Raw genomic sequence first — 16,417 nt, forward strand, 5'->3', positions numbered from 1 at the left:
CTTATGCCAAAATAAATAGAATTTGCAGGTGTAACTAGTGCCATCATGTTAACTTTCCTTGAAGAGTGTGGTGGAGAAAGTAGTTGTGTGTTGCAGATTGCAGATGTTTAATGGAAATCCTATTAGTGAGCGTGGATGACAAAACCGGAGTGGTTATCCCGTATGCTCTACAGGACAGTTGGGAGGAGTGGCTCTTGCAGGAGGGAGTCTGTGTTTGTAGCAGAGCTGCAGTAGCTTATTCTGAAATTTATGTAGCAATGGCTCCTCCGGCTGCTGCTGCTTCCCCTGTGAGTTTCTTAGGAGTGTGTGGTCTGACAGCAGTGCAGCCCTGCTGATTGCAAATGTGGGAGAGCGTCGTTCAGCTCTGGGTAACTGAGGACACAGGTGTTGCAGTAGCAATTGTGTGATGTCAGTGTTGACTGTGAATTTGTGTGTGTATCTCTTTGCAGTTCCTCTTCTGTGAAATATTGCTTAATGCTGCGTGTGGAATTGTTTATTCAGTCAACTGCCAAGTATCTTTCCCTTTTGCCAAACTAGCTCCAAAAATTTAGATTGCTGCCTTTGGTCAGTCAAATAATTTCAGTCCTCAGGCTTTAAATCTGAAGTGGAACAGAGTTTCTTCTCAGAAGCTGGCTTAAGAAGATACCATATCGGTTCTAAATCTTACTTCCAGCTTCCTTTGTTCTGTGAACAATATTACCCGTGTACTTAGAGAACTGGCAAGTGGTCTCTTTTGAAGAGCACAATTCTCAGTTAAGTACAGTATATTCAAGAAAAATGAGCCAATATTAAAGTAATCATTTGTAATAGTTTAATTTATTCATATGAGGAGGAGATTAGATTACATACCTTGAATCTTTTAAGAAGAATACCTATTTCTTTGAAAGGTTTCCCTTGTTTTCTTCTAAATTTTTCAGATAGTCAGACTGCTTATTCCACCAGTTCTCTGCATCTCTAAAATACGTGGTATACTCTGTCAGTATGTTTCCATATAAATATGAAATTGCATTTAATCTCAAGAGGAGAGGAAATTAGTCACAATGCTGTGAAGTGTGTTGATATTCTGTGGTCCTTTGGGTTTTGTTTTTTGTAAATGAGAGGGGAGGAGAGAAGGAAGAAGGTGTTAGGTATTGAATAGCTTTCTAAATGATTTCAAGACTTGAATCCAGACCCTCTCTTTTCTACCAAGAGCAATAGGGGTCTTATTTTAAGTCAGTGGTCAAAAGCTGAAAGGAGTAAGTTGTACCTTGAAATGAAAGTTCCATCTGCTATTAAAAGATATGATGCAAAAAAATGCCAGTGGGATCTCAAGCTAGAGTTTAGTTGTAGACTTGGCCACCTAAAATAGTGTGTTTTACATGTGAACAGAGCATGCAGTGTATGATTCTGCTTCTTAACTGAGTAAATGTAGGTCAGGATCTGAACAGCCCTCTAACCTCTCACTTTGTTGGCTGGTTATCAGCTAACTAGAATGCTCTCATTCTGGGTGAGCATCAGCAAACTTTGGTGTCCAAATCTGGAGGTAAATTGGAGATGTACTTGGGCCATCCCACATTAGTAGTGCATGGGGTCTAAATCTGCAGTCAAGTGTAACTCAGTAGGAATGCAGCAGCCTGGTCATATGTTTGAGTTTGCAGAAGATGAGTGTCATGGAAAGATTGGGTGGAAATGCTGTATTTAAAAACTGAAACAATCTTTTACTCTATCCATCCTCCTCACTGAAAGGAAAGGCTTAATTTGAAGGAAAACAACCTACTTTCTGTAATGTGTAGGGTTTCAGGTTGTCACCCAGAATAGGTGATCCTGAGAATGTCATATGCTCACAGAAAAGAACTGCAAGGTGTTAAATGTGAGAGTTTTTACCTTCAGTTGTAAATTTTCTTTCCTGAGGCAATAGTTGTGTAGATGGGATGGGCTTTCTCCTGGTAATGCCATGCACTTTTGAAGTAGATTGTATACTCTTGAATAATAGTGGATCTGTTAACTCTTACATGATTTCACACAAGAGATTGTTTGGATCAGGTGTTGATTTAAAGGGAATAGTAGATCAGATTTTAAAATATTCCCCACTCTTGAACTGGAGAAACTGGGTCAGAGTGTGGAATCTAAGAAGACTAATTTTACTTGGACTACTCAAGGGCAGACGTGTAGGAGTGATATGGTTCGTAGTTCCCTGTAGGATGCTTGCATTAAGAGTAAGTGTCCCAGTGTTGCTTTCTGAGCCTACCAAAACTGCAAGGTGACTGATATAATGAGCCATCCTTAAAATGCTGTTTTCTCCTAGCATGTTCCAGAAATCTGTCGAATCCCAGTGGAGACACTGAAAAGCTTTTTTTTCTTCCTATCCCTTCTCTTTGAGTTACACTCCTTAAAAGGGATCTCAGCAGTTTAGGAGATGCAGTCATTTTTGAGGGAGAGAAAAAGCAAGAAGCATTCAGCCCATCTAAATGGAGGGGAGGATGACAGGTAAACTTTCTCAGCTTGTAGGACCAGTGGTTTTGTGTAGAGCTTAAAAAAATCATCAAAACTATTCATTACGTGTAATAGTAAAACTATCCTAGTGAAAAGAAAAAAAATCGTATCCTCAAGTGGTTTCTATAAAGTTTCATAGTATATGGAAAAAATTTCATGATGAGCACCCTAAACTTCTTTAAACTTAAATGATTGCTAAGCAGAGTGGTTTCTCTGTATACTCCTGCCCTCTGTGTTGTGTCAGTACTGACTGTCTTGTGATGCAGTGCCAGTGTGAGAGCACGCAGTGGGAATGCCTGACTGGAAAGGATGCGGTATTCCTTTTTGGGAGCAGAGCCGCTTGAGACTCCAGCCTTCATGTGTTATTTTTAGATTGTCTTTTTTATCCCCTACTCTGTCCTTCCTGTTGGCTGAATTTAATCATGAGGTTTGGATAGAGGGTGAGATTCAGACATGCCTTCTCATATTAAGCAGTACTGCATTTCTAGAAACCTCTCCTTTTGCCCAACAAATGCACCAAGCTGATGGAATTCTTTACACAGACCACATTTTACACATGAAAAAAGGATTAAGTAGAACTCCTTCAGTGATTTTTAGAAAGCTATGCTCATGCTGCATGAATAGTATTTGTTTCTCTACTGTAACTTTGTTGAGTGTTCATATGGTTTAATATCAAGTTCTTTCTGGTTCAGTTAGTAGTTTCTGAGTAATAGAAGTCAATAGGACAGATCTGTGGGCACATCAGCAGTCATGTCAAGCAATTAAAGCCCCGGAACGTTTAGTTTATCTGTAAAAATGTGATTTTTACTGAAAATAAAAGGAATATTGGCATGCTTTGGTTGATGGAAGGCCTTCTGGAAAGGTGACAAAAGCGATGCAAATCCTGGCAGTCCTATGTGTTGTCTGTGACTGTGCTTGTGTTCTAGAGAAAATGACAAGCCTTTGAGTTGCTGAATTCTGTAGAATGAACAAAAGTAGAATAGAACTTCTGTCTAGTCTGTTGGAAAGTGTGGAAAGAACTATCTCTTTTAAATTCTAGTCTTTGTTAAGACTGACGGTAACATTTGTAGTTGCAGTTTGTTGCAATAAATACTGTATATTGAGGTGTCCTAAATAAGCAATTCTGTCCGCCTTAGAAGAACAATCACTTCAGAGCTGCAAACTGAAGGCACATCTTCCAGCTCCACTAGATGTCAGCCAAGACCAAGTGACTGAGCTCGGTACATCTGCAAATTGCATTCTGGTCTAGAGAAGCCCTTGACTCTGGCAAAATACACTGGACAATTGTTTTCCATGGTTGGTTGGTATGTGTAATAATACTGTTTTGGATGTAGGTGGGAGAGACCATCTTAGGGCACTGTAAGGTAACCTGATTTAAGTTGCTAGGCAAATTTGGGTTGGGTATTCGCAGCTCTCTTAACCACGTCAAAGTGGTTAGAGAAACATTAGATGTTCCCAAATATATCCCTCTGTGGTACTGGGATTATCTGTAGCTTCCTGGTTAAAGAATAAAAGGTATTTAAGTTATCCTTGCATTTTTTTCCTTCTGTCTATCATTATAGCTGCGTTACTTAATATGGTATTAGTGCAGGGCTTTCCTTTGTGCACTGTGAGTGTGTGATGTCTTGATCTTAGATACAAACCATGGAGGTTCCTTCAGTTCCCCTCAGAATGTTTTTCACAAGATTATTTGATTTCATGGTCTGTGTATTTAGGTTTGAAAAGCAAGAACATAAAACAGCTTTAGAAGTGTAGAGATATGTCTCTGTTAGTGGCACTGGACCACTGTAAGCAAGGTATAGGAACAGAGTGTCTGTAACATTTGGGAGTTGTAAAAATAATTTTTTTTTCAAACAACAGTGTTGAAGTTTTTTGAGTTGACAGTTTCTGTTTATAAGACGAACTGCCTGTATATCTTTAATCTGTGCTCTTTGAGAGTATGGTTTCTGAGGTTATGGTTTTGGTTTTTTTCCCCTCAAAGTGGTTGTAACTCTTCTTCATTAGAGTTCTTGTACAAAGTCCCCAGCTTTTCCCTGTATCGTTAATGGGCCATTGCAAAGGAAGTTGTAGGACTATGTAGCTGGAAAGCAGGAGAGGTTATGGTAAACCACTGAATTTGCTTAGCCATGTTTTGTAACTTTTCCCTATGCTTCTGAAAAAAAATCCTGAAGCAAAGGGTTCTTAGCAAACTTCATAAGCAGCAGTTACTTGTTCCAAGTGATTTCCGGTTTAAGTGTTCTGTGTTTGGGGATTCTTTTTTTAGCATGCTAACACACAGTGCTGTAAAGCCTTGTTAAATTAAAAGCATATTGCTGATCCAGAAAGCATAATGGTAAGATATATGTATGTGCAACACATTGTGATATGCTAATTAATTCAAATAGGCATATGGCATCTTCAGGATAGCAGCATCCAGCACACAAAGTGCAGATGGATCCTGGGTAGTTTAGCATTGGTCTTGCTTCAGTGTTTTGTCACTGCTGATATACTGGTTTGGCTATGTCAGTGTCCTTCTATTAACAACATTTTTCTGAAGTAGTGCTGCGCTGTATTTTTCATGTAGCCTTGTGTGTGCTGGTGCAACCTCTGTGTGGTTAGAAAGGTCATTGATGGACTTGGGAAATACAATAAGGGATGACAGGTTTGGTGTGGTGGGGGTGTTATGTTGCTTCTTGAAAACCAACCAGCATGAATTGTTTAGCTTGTTAAAATGCTTTTCCCATCAGAAAACTTTTAAATACTTGATATTTAACTGCAAGTGCAAGACTGTCTACTTGGAGTAGAAATGATCCTTAGAGGGGATCTTGCAAAAGGATAATGATGTTGCAAAAAAAAAAAATTAAATGCTGGGTTTCATGAACTGAACTTCTAATACCTTTTCCTACTGTCCTGGGTGCAGCAAGGTAATGTTGCAAAGTTTTGAGTCAATCCTTGAGGGAAAATTCTGGAAGAAGCTAATTTCATCACTGAGAGTAACAGAGAAAAACACATGCAAATGCTGTTAACACTCAACTTGATAAATTGAGTGAGGATGATGATTTTCTTACCTTCCGTCTTGCTTACTTGAAGGGGGGAAAGTGGGGTTTTGCTTATGGTAGGGTTTGTTTCTCCCCTGTACTGAGGTAAGGCTATAAAATAAAGCAGCACATATAGTAGTAAATCTGTGATAGACAATTACTTACTTACAGTAACAAAGCTGTTCCTGTGTAATTTGTTTTCTGTAAAGGAATTAGGCACAGGGTTGGCGGGGGGAGTAGAGTGAACGAAAGCTGATGTTAACACATGGCTAGTTCTTGTTGCTGCAAGTTAAACTGCAACTACTTTGGTGTTATAATCTAAATGTAGTAAACCTCAAAGAGAGCAAAGGATACTGTGCTGAGAACAGCTCAGTGGTAGCAGTGTGCTTGTCCTGCAGAACTGAGCAGAGCACAGCCCCTGGCTTTGTGCTTTCAGGCTGCTGGTGAAGCATGCAGAGGAGTGTTAGGTTTGCCTTAGACCTGTATTAAATTCATCTGAAGAGTTTTCTCAATACTTAGCTCCTTTCTTGGGCATCTAGCACACTTAGTGCAAGCAGTTGTTCTGAGTTGTTACCCCCAAACTTACTATTTCACAGAAAAAGGAGATTGAGATGTGATTCATTATTGGTAGTGATGTGACAGTCCTGTGATCATAGTGCAGAAAGACACGAATGCTTGATGGCTTTAGTTTGAATGATAGCCTGAAAAATTTTCCTTTCTTTGTTAACTGGACATTTTGTACTACCTAGAATTATCTAGGATGTTTCACTCAAATGGTCTTTATTACTATTGGACTTGTCTGCATGATTGTAAGATTGCTTTTCATATTCCACTGACCTTTTCTCCAAATAAGTTACATGAAACATACTGTGTGTCTAAGATGTGCAATGTTATTGTGAGATAAGTTTAAATGGAAGTGTAAAGCTCATCCATAGCAAAAGCTCTTAATTTTTAAGAAGAAAATGCTGAGAAATTGAGGGAGAAATCAAACAAGTCAGCTGGAACCGAAGAGCTCACAACTTCAGAGAATTTTGTAGACTTGGTACTTCTAAAATTACAGGTGCAGAAATTTGCCTCTACTACAACCTCTAGATTTTGGGGTGAAAGTGGATGCATGGCATCAAGGGTTTATAAGCAGAGTTCTAACCAGAAGAAAAGCCTCTTTGAGACTTGTATTAGGAATCAGCCTACAAAGAAGAAAACTCTTTGATCAAGTTCATCTTCTCTTGCTGAAGGACAGTGTAGGGAATAAAGGAGAACTTTTGGGTCTAAGTACAACTTGTTTCATTTTACCTGGCAAAAATCAACTACCTAAGGTTCAAAAAGACTTAAAATGAAGAATTGAAGACAAAGTGTGTGAGCTGTGCATGCTTTTGATGTTGCATTTAGGCTCTTTCCTTTCATATACTTAAATTTAGAACCAGGGGAAGTTATGTTAAAGGACTTCTGAGGGCTGAAGTTGAATTACATTAGAGACATAAGCACAAAACATGAGTATTTCAAGAACTTACTGGTGAAAAAAAGGGAAGAGGCCACTTTGAGATAAATGAGGAAAGAAAAAAGTACTAGATGTCTTTGAGCACTCAGTCACTTTAGACAACATTCTGTGTATAGAATGCAAGATAGTGCAAGTTTTGAGTTTAAAACAAACAGCAAAAAAATGAAGTCATGCTGATCTGTCCCTTTTAAAACTTTGGAAGTCATTCTGATCAGCGACAAGTATGAAGCAGTGCTTTGTTCAAGCACTTCACACTAATCCTACAAATTACTTCCTGGCTTTGCAAAGAGAATGGCTGAGATTCCTTCTGGCCCATATTTATCTTCCTGGGTGACACCAAAGTTGCCTGTGAGATTGTTTTTTTTTTTCTTTGAAAATTTAAAGCTGTTTAAACAAATGAAGACAAATACCATATAACCCCTTCTGCTTGCTCAGAGAGAGGGGTTTGAGAATTGAGAGTCCTTGTAGACAAAATTTTAGACTTGTTTAAAGCTAGAAGAAAGGTGCATAAACACTCAGCTGATCCCAGCTGAGGCTTTCTCCCAGCTGTAGCCTCTTAACTTGCTGCTGTAGCCACTCTTTGGGGGGAAAATGTCAAGAAACATAGCTTTACAGTAATATTATCTGAGACATGTTTCATTTGTTTCTGTCATGAATTTATAAATATGTTTTGTACTTAAAGTGAGAGATGCAATTTATGCCATGTGATTATACTGTCTGCTGATGCTGAGGAATCCAGTGTTTAATACTGTCTGCAGAGAGGTGAATTAGGCTACATTTGAGAGGTCCTCAACTTCAGTGGGTGATGAAGGGGCAGTGACTGTTGCCTATGGTGTGTCCAGTGGTAAATGATCAAGCATGGTGAGGGAGAGGAATTGGATTTCTTTAACTTCTGACATCTTGTATTGGAGCTCAGAATGTCTTCCTTTTTTCTCAAGTTTAGAGGTAGGAACATTTCCAGTGGAATTTTGAAACTAATTTTACTTTATTTGCAGCTTTAGTCAGTTCTCCATGATATGACTGTTAATGGGACAAAGAGATCCTTGAACAAGCATTTCAGTCTCTCTCTTTGTTAATGTTTGCAGCTCAAATCCAATCCTAGCAATAATGAGGAAAAAGAAGCCCAGACTCAGCTGACAAAATCTGATGAGCTGCAGCGCCTGCATTCACAAGCACTATCTGCTTACCAGCAAGAGGATTATGAAGCTGCTATTTCTCTTCTTGATGAAATCTTGGCAGTAAGTGTTAAGTAAAATTGTCCTGAGAAAGGAAAGTAAGAACTTCTCTCTGACATCTGTGTGTTTTTGTTTAATAGCTTCTTCACTGATGTGAAAACACTTGGTGTAACTGGTTTAGTTTTGCTGAGCACTGTGACTCCATAAGGAAGTTAGGGAGTGGAGAAGGCTGAGCACTAGCTGCAAAAAAAAGTCAAAATAATAGTTTTGTAGTTTGGGTTAAAGATACAACTTCAGCTGAACTTCTGTTATAGATAGCTTTATTGGTTATACTTTCCTATTTTCCCACAGTTTGGTGTTTGGGGAAGCTGGGAAAAATTTGTTCTGAAATCAATGAAGTTTTGCCAAATACAGGAGGTGTAGGATTTTTCGTCTGGATTTTCATTGCCAATATTCTGACAGTTTTTGTCTTGAGAAAATAAAGTAACAAAAGATAGAAAAACCCCCACAAAGTAAAAAATGTTTATAGGTAGCTCAATTTTCAACTTGTTCCTTAGGTATCTCTATTTGTTGAATGTATTAGTATAGGTAGTCTGATAGTGTATGTGTAAATAACTCAGTGGTGTGGGCATTTTGTGTGTCATATAGAAATATACATTAAAAAACAGTTAACTGCTATGATTCTTCACATACAAATTAGCATTGTTAACTTGGAATTTAAAACATTGGAGCTTTTGGTGAAGAAACTGCTAAAGTGTGGGAGTTTGTCTATGAGTGAGGAATAGGGAAAAGCAGAAAAGCCTCCTCCTGAAATGATAGTTTACAAACAACTGATAAGACACAGAATTAGTTCTCTAAACCAAATTTTGGTGGGCAGTTCCTTTTGAGTAATTATTTTTTCCCTACTGTTACATTATTACCTTTCTGTATTTTTAAAATCCGAACACTAAGGTCAAATATTGTGGAGCTGCATCTTACCCGTGGGCTTCTTCCTAGAGGACGACTGACAGCTTCGTCCTTGCTGTTCATTACCTCTTTTCTTTTGGGAAGATATAATAATTTATGATTCCGATATCCTTTCCTGGAGGCTCAACAGACTGTCATAGTTTAAGTGGTGCCAGTAGATTTAATTCATCTCCCTGCATGAGCTCATTGAATCATTACAAAATTTGCAGGCCTTTGTTTTCAATTTGGGCAGGTGCATCACAGCATTCACCAGGAAGCAGAGATGCTAATTTCTTGATCTCTGCATGCAACTTGAACCTTATGCTATTGCAGTTGGCAAAAGTGAAATTAAATGGGATTTTTGTTTTGGGGAGGAAAAGAAGTGAAGTGTTATGGACCAAAACCAAGCTTTAATTTTGATTTCTTAAGGTTTGTGTTTGGGATGCAGAGCTACGGGAACTTCGAGCAGAGTGTTATATAAAGGAAGGGGAACCAAGCAAAGCTATTAGTGACTTGAAAGCTGCTGCCAAATTAAAGAATGATAATACTGAAGCCTTCTATAAAATCAGCAGAATATATTATCAGCTGGGGGACCATGAATTATCACTCAGGTAATTTTACTATTTGCTGTAATAATTACAATTGACAGAAAATGTAATTATATAGGTCATGATAAACCATGAAATATCTGTATTGTGTGAGTTTTGGATGTAGTAACAGCTGTGGTCTGGATCTGATAAAGGAAGCTCCTTTCTAGAAGGTAAGAACAGGCAGTGAAGACACCATGTTTATACTTGGCAGACCAGCCATCGATGGTTCCAGGCATCATCTTTGCTAAAGTAGAAGCCAGAGTGCATGTCCATCGGAGTTGCTTGCAAGTACTGTCTTCATTGTATTTCTCCATCCTAGATGGAAGTGCTACTCTAAACTTGCTTTGGTGGAGCCTTTTTTTTAACCTTGAACCTCTATTCAAGTGAAGTTTACAATGCAAACAAAAAACGTATGCATTAAAGTTACAGGCTTAAGAATAAATAAAAAATACAGGAACACCCAGCTATGAAGAGCCAGGGGTCCTGAGCTGTTGATCTTTCATTCCTACAGACAGTGTCCAGCATTTTGGATGACTTTTTGATAATGTCCTACTCTTTTGTTCATATTGAGTTATGTTTAAGGTCTTACTCCCATATGTCCCTTGTCAATCTGGCGGATAACTGCTCTTGCCCAATCTGAACTGTTAGGTCTTTACTCTGTGCCTGGCTGGACAGATGGTGTAATCCTTCTGTTTGCCCAGGAGTGGTTTCTGTGGCAGTCATAATCTCAGATGCGCTACCTTCATCTCCAGACTCCTTCCAGTATGGCTTCTGCCACAGAATGTCTTCAATAAGAGATGAAGAGAACTGAAAAAGCCTGATTTTCTTTTCTTGGCTAATTGATGGAAAATGCATATGATGGATTGTAATGGCAAAAATTCATTTTATAGCTGGGGAATTGCTTTGCATTACACATCCCCTTTCTAGAGTATGCTTAGTCTTGGGAGCTCACAGGTCACTTCTGTGGTGAGTTTTGGTAGCTGGATATCAGTTTGCATAGTGATTTCAAGAATAGATTTTTGATTTTTAAAAGTACAGTTAAGAGCACTTTTGAAGAACGTAATGGAAACAGAATGAAGGGATAATAATGAAGAGTTCCTTCATTCTTACCTAATACCTTTATTTTATTTTTTTTGCATCATAAGATATACCAAGAGTTCAGTAGCTCTTGGACTCGCTGGATGCTTACTCTTGTCCTTGGCCTTCTCTGGGTTTCTTTTTCTTACCTTTACAGGCTTAGTGATTTTCAAATACTGAGATTTTTTTGTCTGTCCTTAGGAACAAAATCAGATTTTGTGATCTCTTTCTGAAAATAACACCGTGGTTGTGCGGTGATGACTGTACTTTTTTTTAAACATTTGACAGTTTGGAGAGGTATCTGCCCTAATCAGAATCTTATTAAAGAGCAGTCTTCACAACGAAAAGTCAGGCTCAGGCTTGGCTGGGATTCCATGTGTCACATGTAACACTTAATCTTTTGCATATTTGGCAACAGAGAATAATTAAAACCCACACCAGACAAATAACCCTCTATGTTCTGGAAGACTTTTTGTTGATGTCTCACTTTAAAGTAATTTTTTGGATGAGGAGAGAGATTGTGTAAAGAAGTCAGCTGTTGTTGTTGTGGACAGCTTGTATATGTTGTGTTGTGTCTCTAGTTAAAATTTCATAATATGTGGTGACGTATTTTATTTTTTTTTTACCTTCTCCTTACCTCCCTGTGAAAAGTGAAGTCCGGGAGTGTCTGAAACTGGACCAAGATCATAAGCAGTGTTTCTCTCTCTATAAGCAAGTAAAGAAACTCAATAAGCAGATTGAGTCAGCAGAGGAATTCATCAGAGAAGGCAGGTAAGTATTCACTCCTGTATTTAAAAAAAAAAAACTACTATGGAAGCACGAACTTATTGATTGAGGAGCTGATTAAGTGATGCTTTTTGCATCTGTCAGTTGAAGTGGATAACTGAGCACAGCTCTCAAATTACAATTAAAATAAATATTGACTCGCATAGCGACAATCCTGTTCTGATTCCTTCCGATGCCACTGTCTTCTCTTTGCATACTGAACTTCTTTCTGCAGCAGGTAGTAAGACCAAGATAGGGATAATAGTTTTCAGCTCTCATATATTATTACTCAGAACTGATGAGGCCATACCTGGAGTGCCAGAGAGATGAAACTACTGAGAAAGTCCAACAAAATCCCACTAAAATGATGGAGGGACTGCAAGGAAAGGCTGAGATGACTGGGACTGTTTGAGCCTTTTCTGCTACAGGGTCATCTCATCAAAATACCTGAAGGGAGGGTGCAAAGAGGGCAGAGCCAGGCTCTGGTCAGTGATGCCCTTTATCAGAATCAGGCCAATGGGTGCAAACTGAAAGAAGAAATTCCCTTTGAACATAGTGAAATGCTTTCTACTACCCCCTCATTTGCAGTCGTGCAGGTTGCCCAGGGAGATTGTAGAGTCTCCCCATTTTGGAGTTATTCAAAAACTGTTTGGACACTCCTGGGCAGCCTGCTGTAGGTGGCCCTGCATGAGCAGTGAGGTTGGACCAGATGACTTCCAGAAGTCCCTTCCAATCTCAGCTATTCTGTGATTAAAGGACCACATCTCTAGACTAAAACTCCCTAATAACTCTGCAGTGCCTTGATAGCAAAAATGGATCTGACTGATGGGCTTTTTTTTTTTTTTCATGCTTCTGTATTCTTCTACTTCGTGCTTTACTTCAGTTTTTCATGTTCTCAAGCGCATGACATCCAACTGTAAGGAGCTCTCACAAATCATTAGACATTGTCAAGGTGGTGTTTTAAAATGAAATCTATCAGGAACGTGAATAAGCACAACTGAGGCCAATTTTATTAAGCTGTCAGTCTGTTTGGACTCTCTTCACTTAATCCAGTATCAGTCCTGTTTCAGGGAATCTTCTGAGAGCTTGAATTTCTCTAGCTTGTATAACAACCCATGGGTTCAATCGCTCTCTTGGATTTTTAGGTAAATGTTCTAATCCATTTCTTGCTCAAACCATGCAACTTTAGCATTTTTGGGACCTTTGCAGCAAAAAAACATTTTACTGTGTGACTTGTGGAGAAGAAAAGGAGAAAACAACCGCCTAATTCAAGCTGGCATAAAGAGCTTTTTTGTAGCTATGGAATAGGTGGTACCTTTTGTAGTGTGCAGATAGTACAGTGCTTGCAGTAAGACTCCAGACTTGGTCCATCTCAGATATTGGAGAGGGAGATGCTTATTTTTAGGTGTAGAGTGGCATGTTGGACAGGAGGCACATCTACAGACTGTTGTCTGTGCATGGTGAGGGATGGTAGTTACTGTCTTCTGCAAAAGCCTGCCAGGACTGATACCAGCTCTTCTGTCTCATGGCACAGAAAAGGGAATGGGGATGTAATTCTTGAAATGGCTGCAAATTTTCTTCATATTATTGTCTCACACCTCACCTTTAAGGCTATTAAAGTTAAGGTACATTGCTAGGAGGATGTGAAAATCTGAATTTCAAGATTTGTAAATAAATTGCAACACCCTGAGATAGTGATCACATTTCACGATATTTTGCTTTATGATTTAAACAGGTATGAAGATGCTATCAGTAAATACGAATCTGTAATGAAAACTGAGCCAGAAGTCCCAGTTTATGCTACTCGTGCCAAAGAAAGAATCTGTCACTGCTTATCAAAGGTAATTCTGATTATTCTCCCTCTGTAAATTTCTCTAAGACAAACAAACAGCAAACAAGCCCCCCACAACTACGTGAATTTTGTTTTACTTTCTTCTCTCTAGAATCAGCAGTCTACAGAAGCCATAAAACTTTGTACAGAAGTTCTGCAACTGGAACCAACCAACGTGAATGCTCTGAAAGACAGAGCAGAAGCTTATTTGCTGGAAGACCTGTATGAAGAAGGTACAGTTGTATGCAGTTGACACATACTTTTTTGTGGACGTTTAAAATGCACTCAGTGTTTCAAAGGCTTTTTTTTAACATGCACTTTGATTCTACACTATGTTGTCATCCTTAATTAGCACTGGTAGTTGCAGATTTACAAAAATATCTGGTGGTAATTTTGTCTTGATTAGTGTAAGTGGAATGCACTTGTATTATCTATGGCATAGTTGTCTTTACAATAACGGACCGTGTTCAGGATGTTTTGTGAGACTGTACAGCTTAATCTACTTAAACATGTTTTATATAATCAGCAATGTCAGACAAATGTGTTTAGAGGTAAAAGGTAATTATAGTTCAGTTGATGTAAATCCTTTTTAGGACCGCAATTTTAACGTCTTGAGATGGCAGCATGAAAATAATACTGTTCTATTCCCTGGCATGTGTTGTGGGCAGAGGAAGTTAATGGCCATTGCTTCACCTCTGCAGATCTCTGTAGTGCTGCTGAAAGCAGTAAACTGACTCTATTCCTGAGGCTGCATTTTCCATACAGACTTTTTGTAAAATGCATACTATTACACAGAGTCATAGAAACAACTTCTAGGATTATCAAGTCCAGTAACCCAGCACTGCCAAGTCCACCACTGCACCATGTTCCCTAGTGCCACATATACATGTCTTTTAAAAACCTCCAGGGGTGCTGACTCAACTCTTGCAAATTAGAGGAAAGAAAAGTTTTATAACAAGGTTCTGCATAAATGCAGGGAGCCAGCTTGGTCTTGTGCTGGAGCAAATGCCTCCATATTATAGGATATAAGGAAACAGAGAGAGGACATACCTGGGATCTGGGAGAGCTGGTGCCTGCTGAGTTTGGCCTAGCCTCATTCCAAGTGAACCACCATGCTGGAGTGGAACTGTGCTTCGTCAGATCCCTGTTCTTTAGCATGTCCCATGCCTTCCTCCTGCCCTTGACAGTAGTGAGGTGGTTGTAGTTCCGCTCTGCCTTCCAGCAGAGCCTCCATCAACAGTATTACAGCCCATTAATGTTAGTCTGCCTGAAGGTGTCTTCATTTATCCTTCAGTTTTAACTGCTGTAAAATGATCACTGATTCCTCTTTGCTAGAGAGAACAGTAGAGCAATTAAAATTGTAATCTCATATTTAAAGGGGCATACTGATTCTTATTCTTCCCTCAAAAACTTTTCAAGCTAGAGGCAGCTATTTTCATGTTAAAGATAGGAAATTTCAAAGTACTTGTAATTCAGAACTTTGAAGGCGATTATTGCTAAATGTTCAAGATGTACTTTGGTATGTATAGCTGAGTTAATCAAATGGTTTTAATTACTTTATAATCACATGAGATCCAGGGTTTGTCTACAGCAACAGATGTGTAATGACTCCCTTTCTGGCATACCTCATAAGTACAGAAGTCTATCTGTCTAAAGCACAAGTTTTGATGAAGGAAAAAAAGCTGCCTTGCTGTTTCAAAATTGATCAAGATATACTAATTTTTTTCCTTTTTTTTTTTAATTTTTAATTTTTTAATTTATTTTTTTATTTCCCCCCCACACTACTACTTTAGAGGTTTCAGTAAGAGCGTGACTGGTTCTTTTATTTCTCTAACAGTCTTGGCATGGGTGTAGGTTGTCTGCAGTTACTCATGTTTGATAACTTGGCCATTAATGCACATGCAGAATTGATCTCGGTCTCTTTTAAAAATGCAGGCAAGATTCCAAAGCCGGCAAAGTTGTCTAGAGTTATGGTGTGATTACCTTTTGAGAGGTTGTGAAGAGTCTTGTATTGAAAGAAGGAGAGTTAGATTTGACTGAAGTATTTAAATTGAAAGTGACACTGGAAACTAGTTGTTCCTTTTATGTCGTGGAACAGGATGAAAAGAAGAAAGGATGCTTTCTGGAATAGCAGGCCAGTAAGCAGCAGCAGTGACTCTTCTGTTGGTTTGGAGGTACTAGTGCTTTTAGAAATAGTGGCTCAAAAGAATTGATTAATATATCTCACTTGACATACCGTGAATTAGTAATAAGTCTGCTAGTTTCATATCGAACTTCTTGTCATCAGGAAGCTGCCATCCTGCTCCACCTGCTTCCAACCCTCACTGCTCAAGTGAGAAGAGCAATTAGCTCTCTGAAGGAGGAAAATTCCTGCACTGGAGTGTGAAAGTGTAAAATGTACTTGCTGGGCACTTTCACTCTGCAGTGTGCAGCACTGAAAAACTTACCTTCCCATGTGCTTAATGCTCGCAGTCTTTAAATAAGGAAGTTGATTTAAAAAAAAGAAGAGAAATTTTAATACTGTCATGGCAAATAGGTGATCCCTGAAGCAGATTGTTTTCCCACAGTGGTGCGTGCTGTCGGTGATGTGGCGCTCAGTGAAGCTGAGCAGTCTGAGCTGCATTTGGCAGGACGTTGTGGTGGGACCTTCCAGTACCATGTGAAGCAGATTAAGTACACTGGTGCTTAAAATTATTGGAGCAGTAAAGCAGCATAATGAAATCCCTGCATTTTCATTATTTTTATTGCTTTCAACAGCATATATTGGGCGCACACATTAGTTCACACTCTTGGGGTTTTTGTTTTGGTTTTTTAATGACTGGACAAATTATTAAAAATATCAGCAGAAGCCAAAATGCTTTGTTCAAGCAGCAAATGAGTGTCCAGTGATGAGAAAATGAATAGAAATTTTGTTTGGCTTGTAATAGCCTATGAAATTGTTGGGGCACTGGCAATACCTTTTGGAATTTTTTTTTTTCCAATAACTAAAACAAGATTGCAGTGGTATCAGATGTCTGGGTAGTACAAATTCATTAGCACTTCCTGCT

General features: G+C 38.8%; 1 protein-coding gene across 1 annotated transcript in view; it reads left to right on the forward strand.

The window, feature by feature from the left end:
* The window catches only part of DNAJC3 (DnaJ heat shock protein family (Hsp40) member C3), a 33,358-nt gene that overhangs the window by 11,135 nt on the left and 5,806 nt on the right, over positions 1 to 16,417 (forward strand). The window contains exons 5-9 of the mRNA XM_017821071.1: positions 8,073 to 8,225; positions 9,537 to 9,718; positions 11,426 to 11,545; positions 13,275 to 13,380; positions 13,483 to 13,603. Coding sequence (XP_017676560.1) covers positions 8,073 to 8,225; positions 9,537 to 9,718; positions 11,426 to 11,545; positions 13,275 to 13,380; positions 13,483 to 13,603 — 682 coding nt within the window. The remainder of the gene's footprint in view (positions 1 to 8,072; positions 8,226 to 9,536; positions 9,719 to 11,425; positions 11,546 to 13,274; positions 13,381 to 13,482; positions 13,604 to 16,417) is intronic.

This window comes from Lepidothrix coronata, unplaced genomic scaffold (genome assembly GCF_001604755.1).
Source record: "Lepidothrix coronata isolate B3197 unplaced genomic scaffold, Lepidothrix_coronata-1.0 Scaffold88, whole genome shotgun sequence".
Taxonomy (NCBI): domain Eukaryota; kingdom Metazoa; phylum Chordata; class Aves; order Passeriformes; family Pipridae; genus Lepidothrix; species Lepidothrix coronata.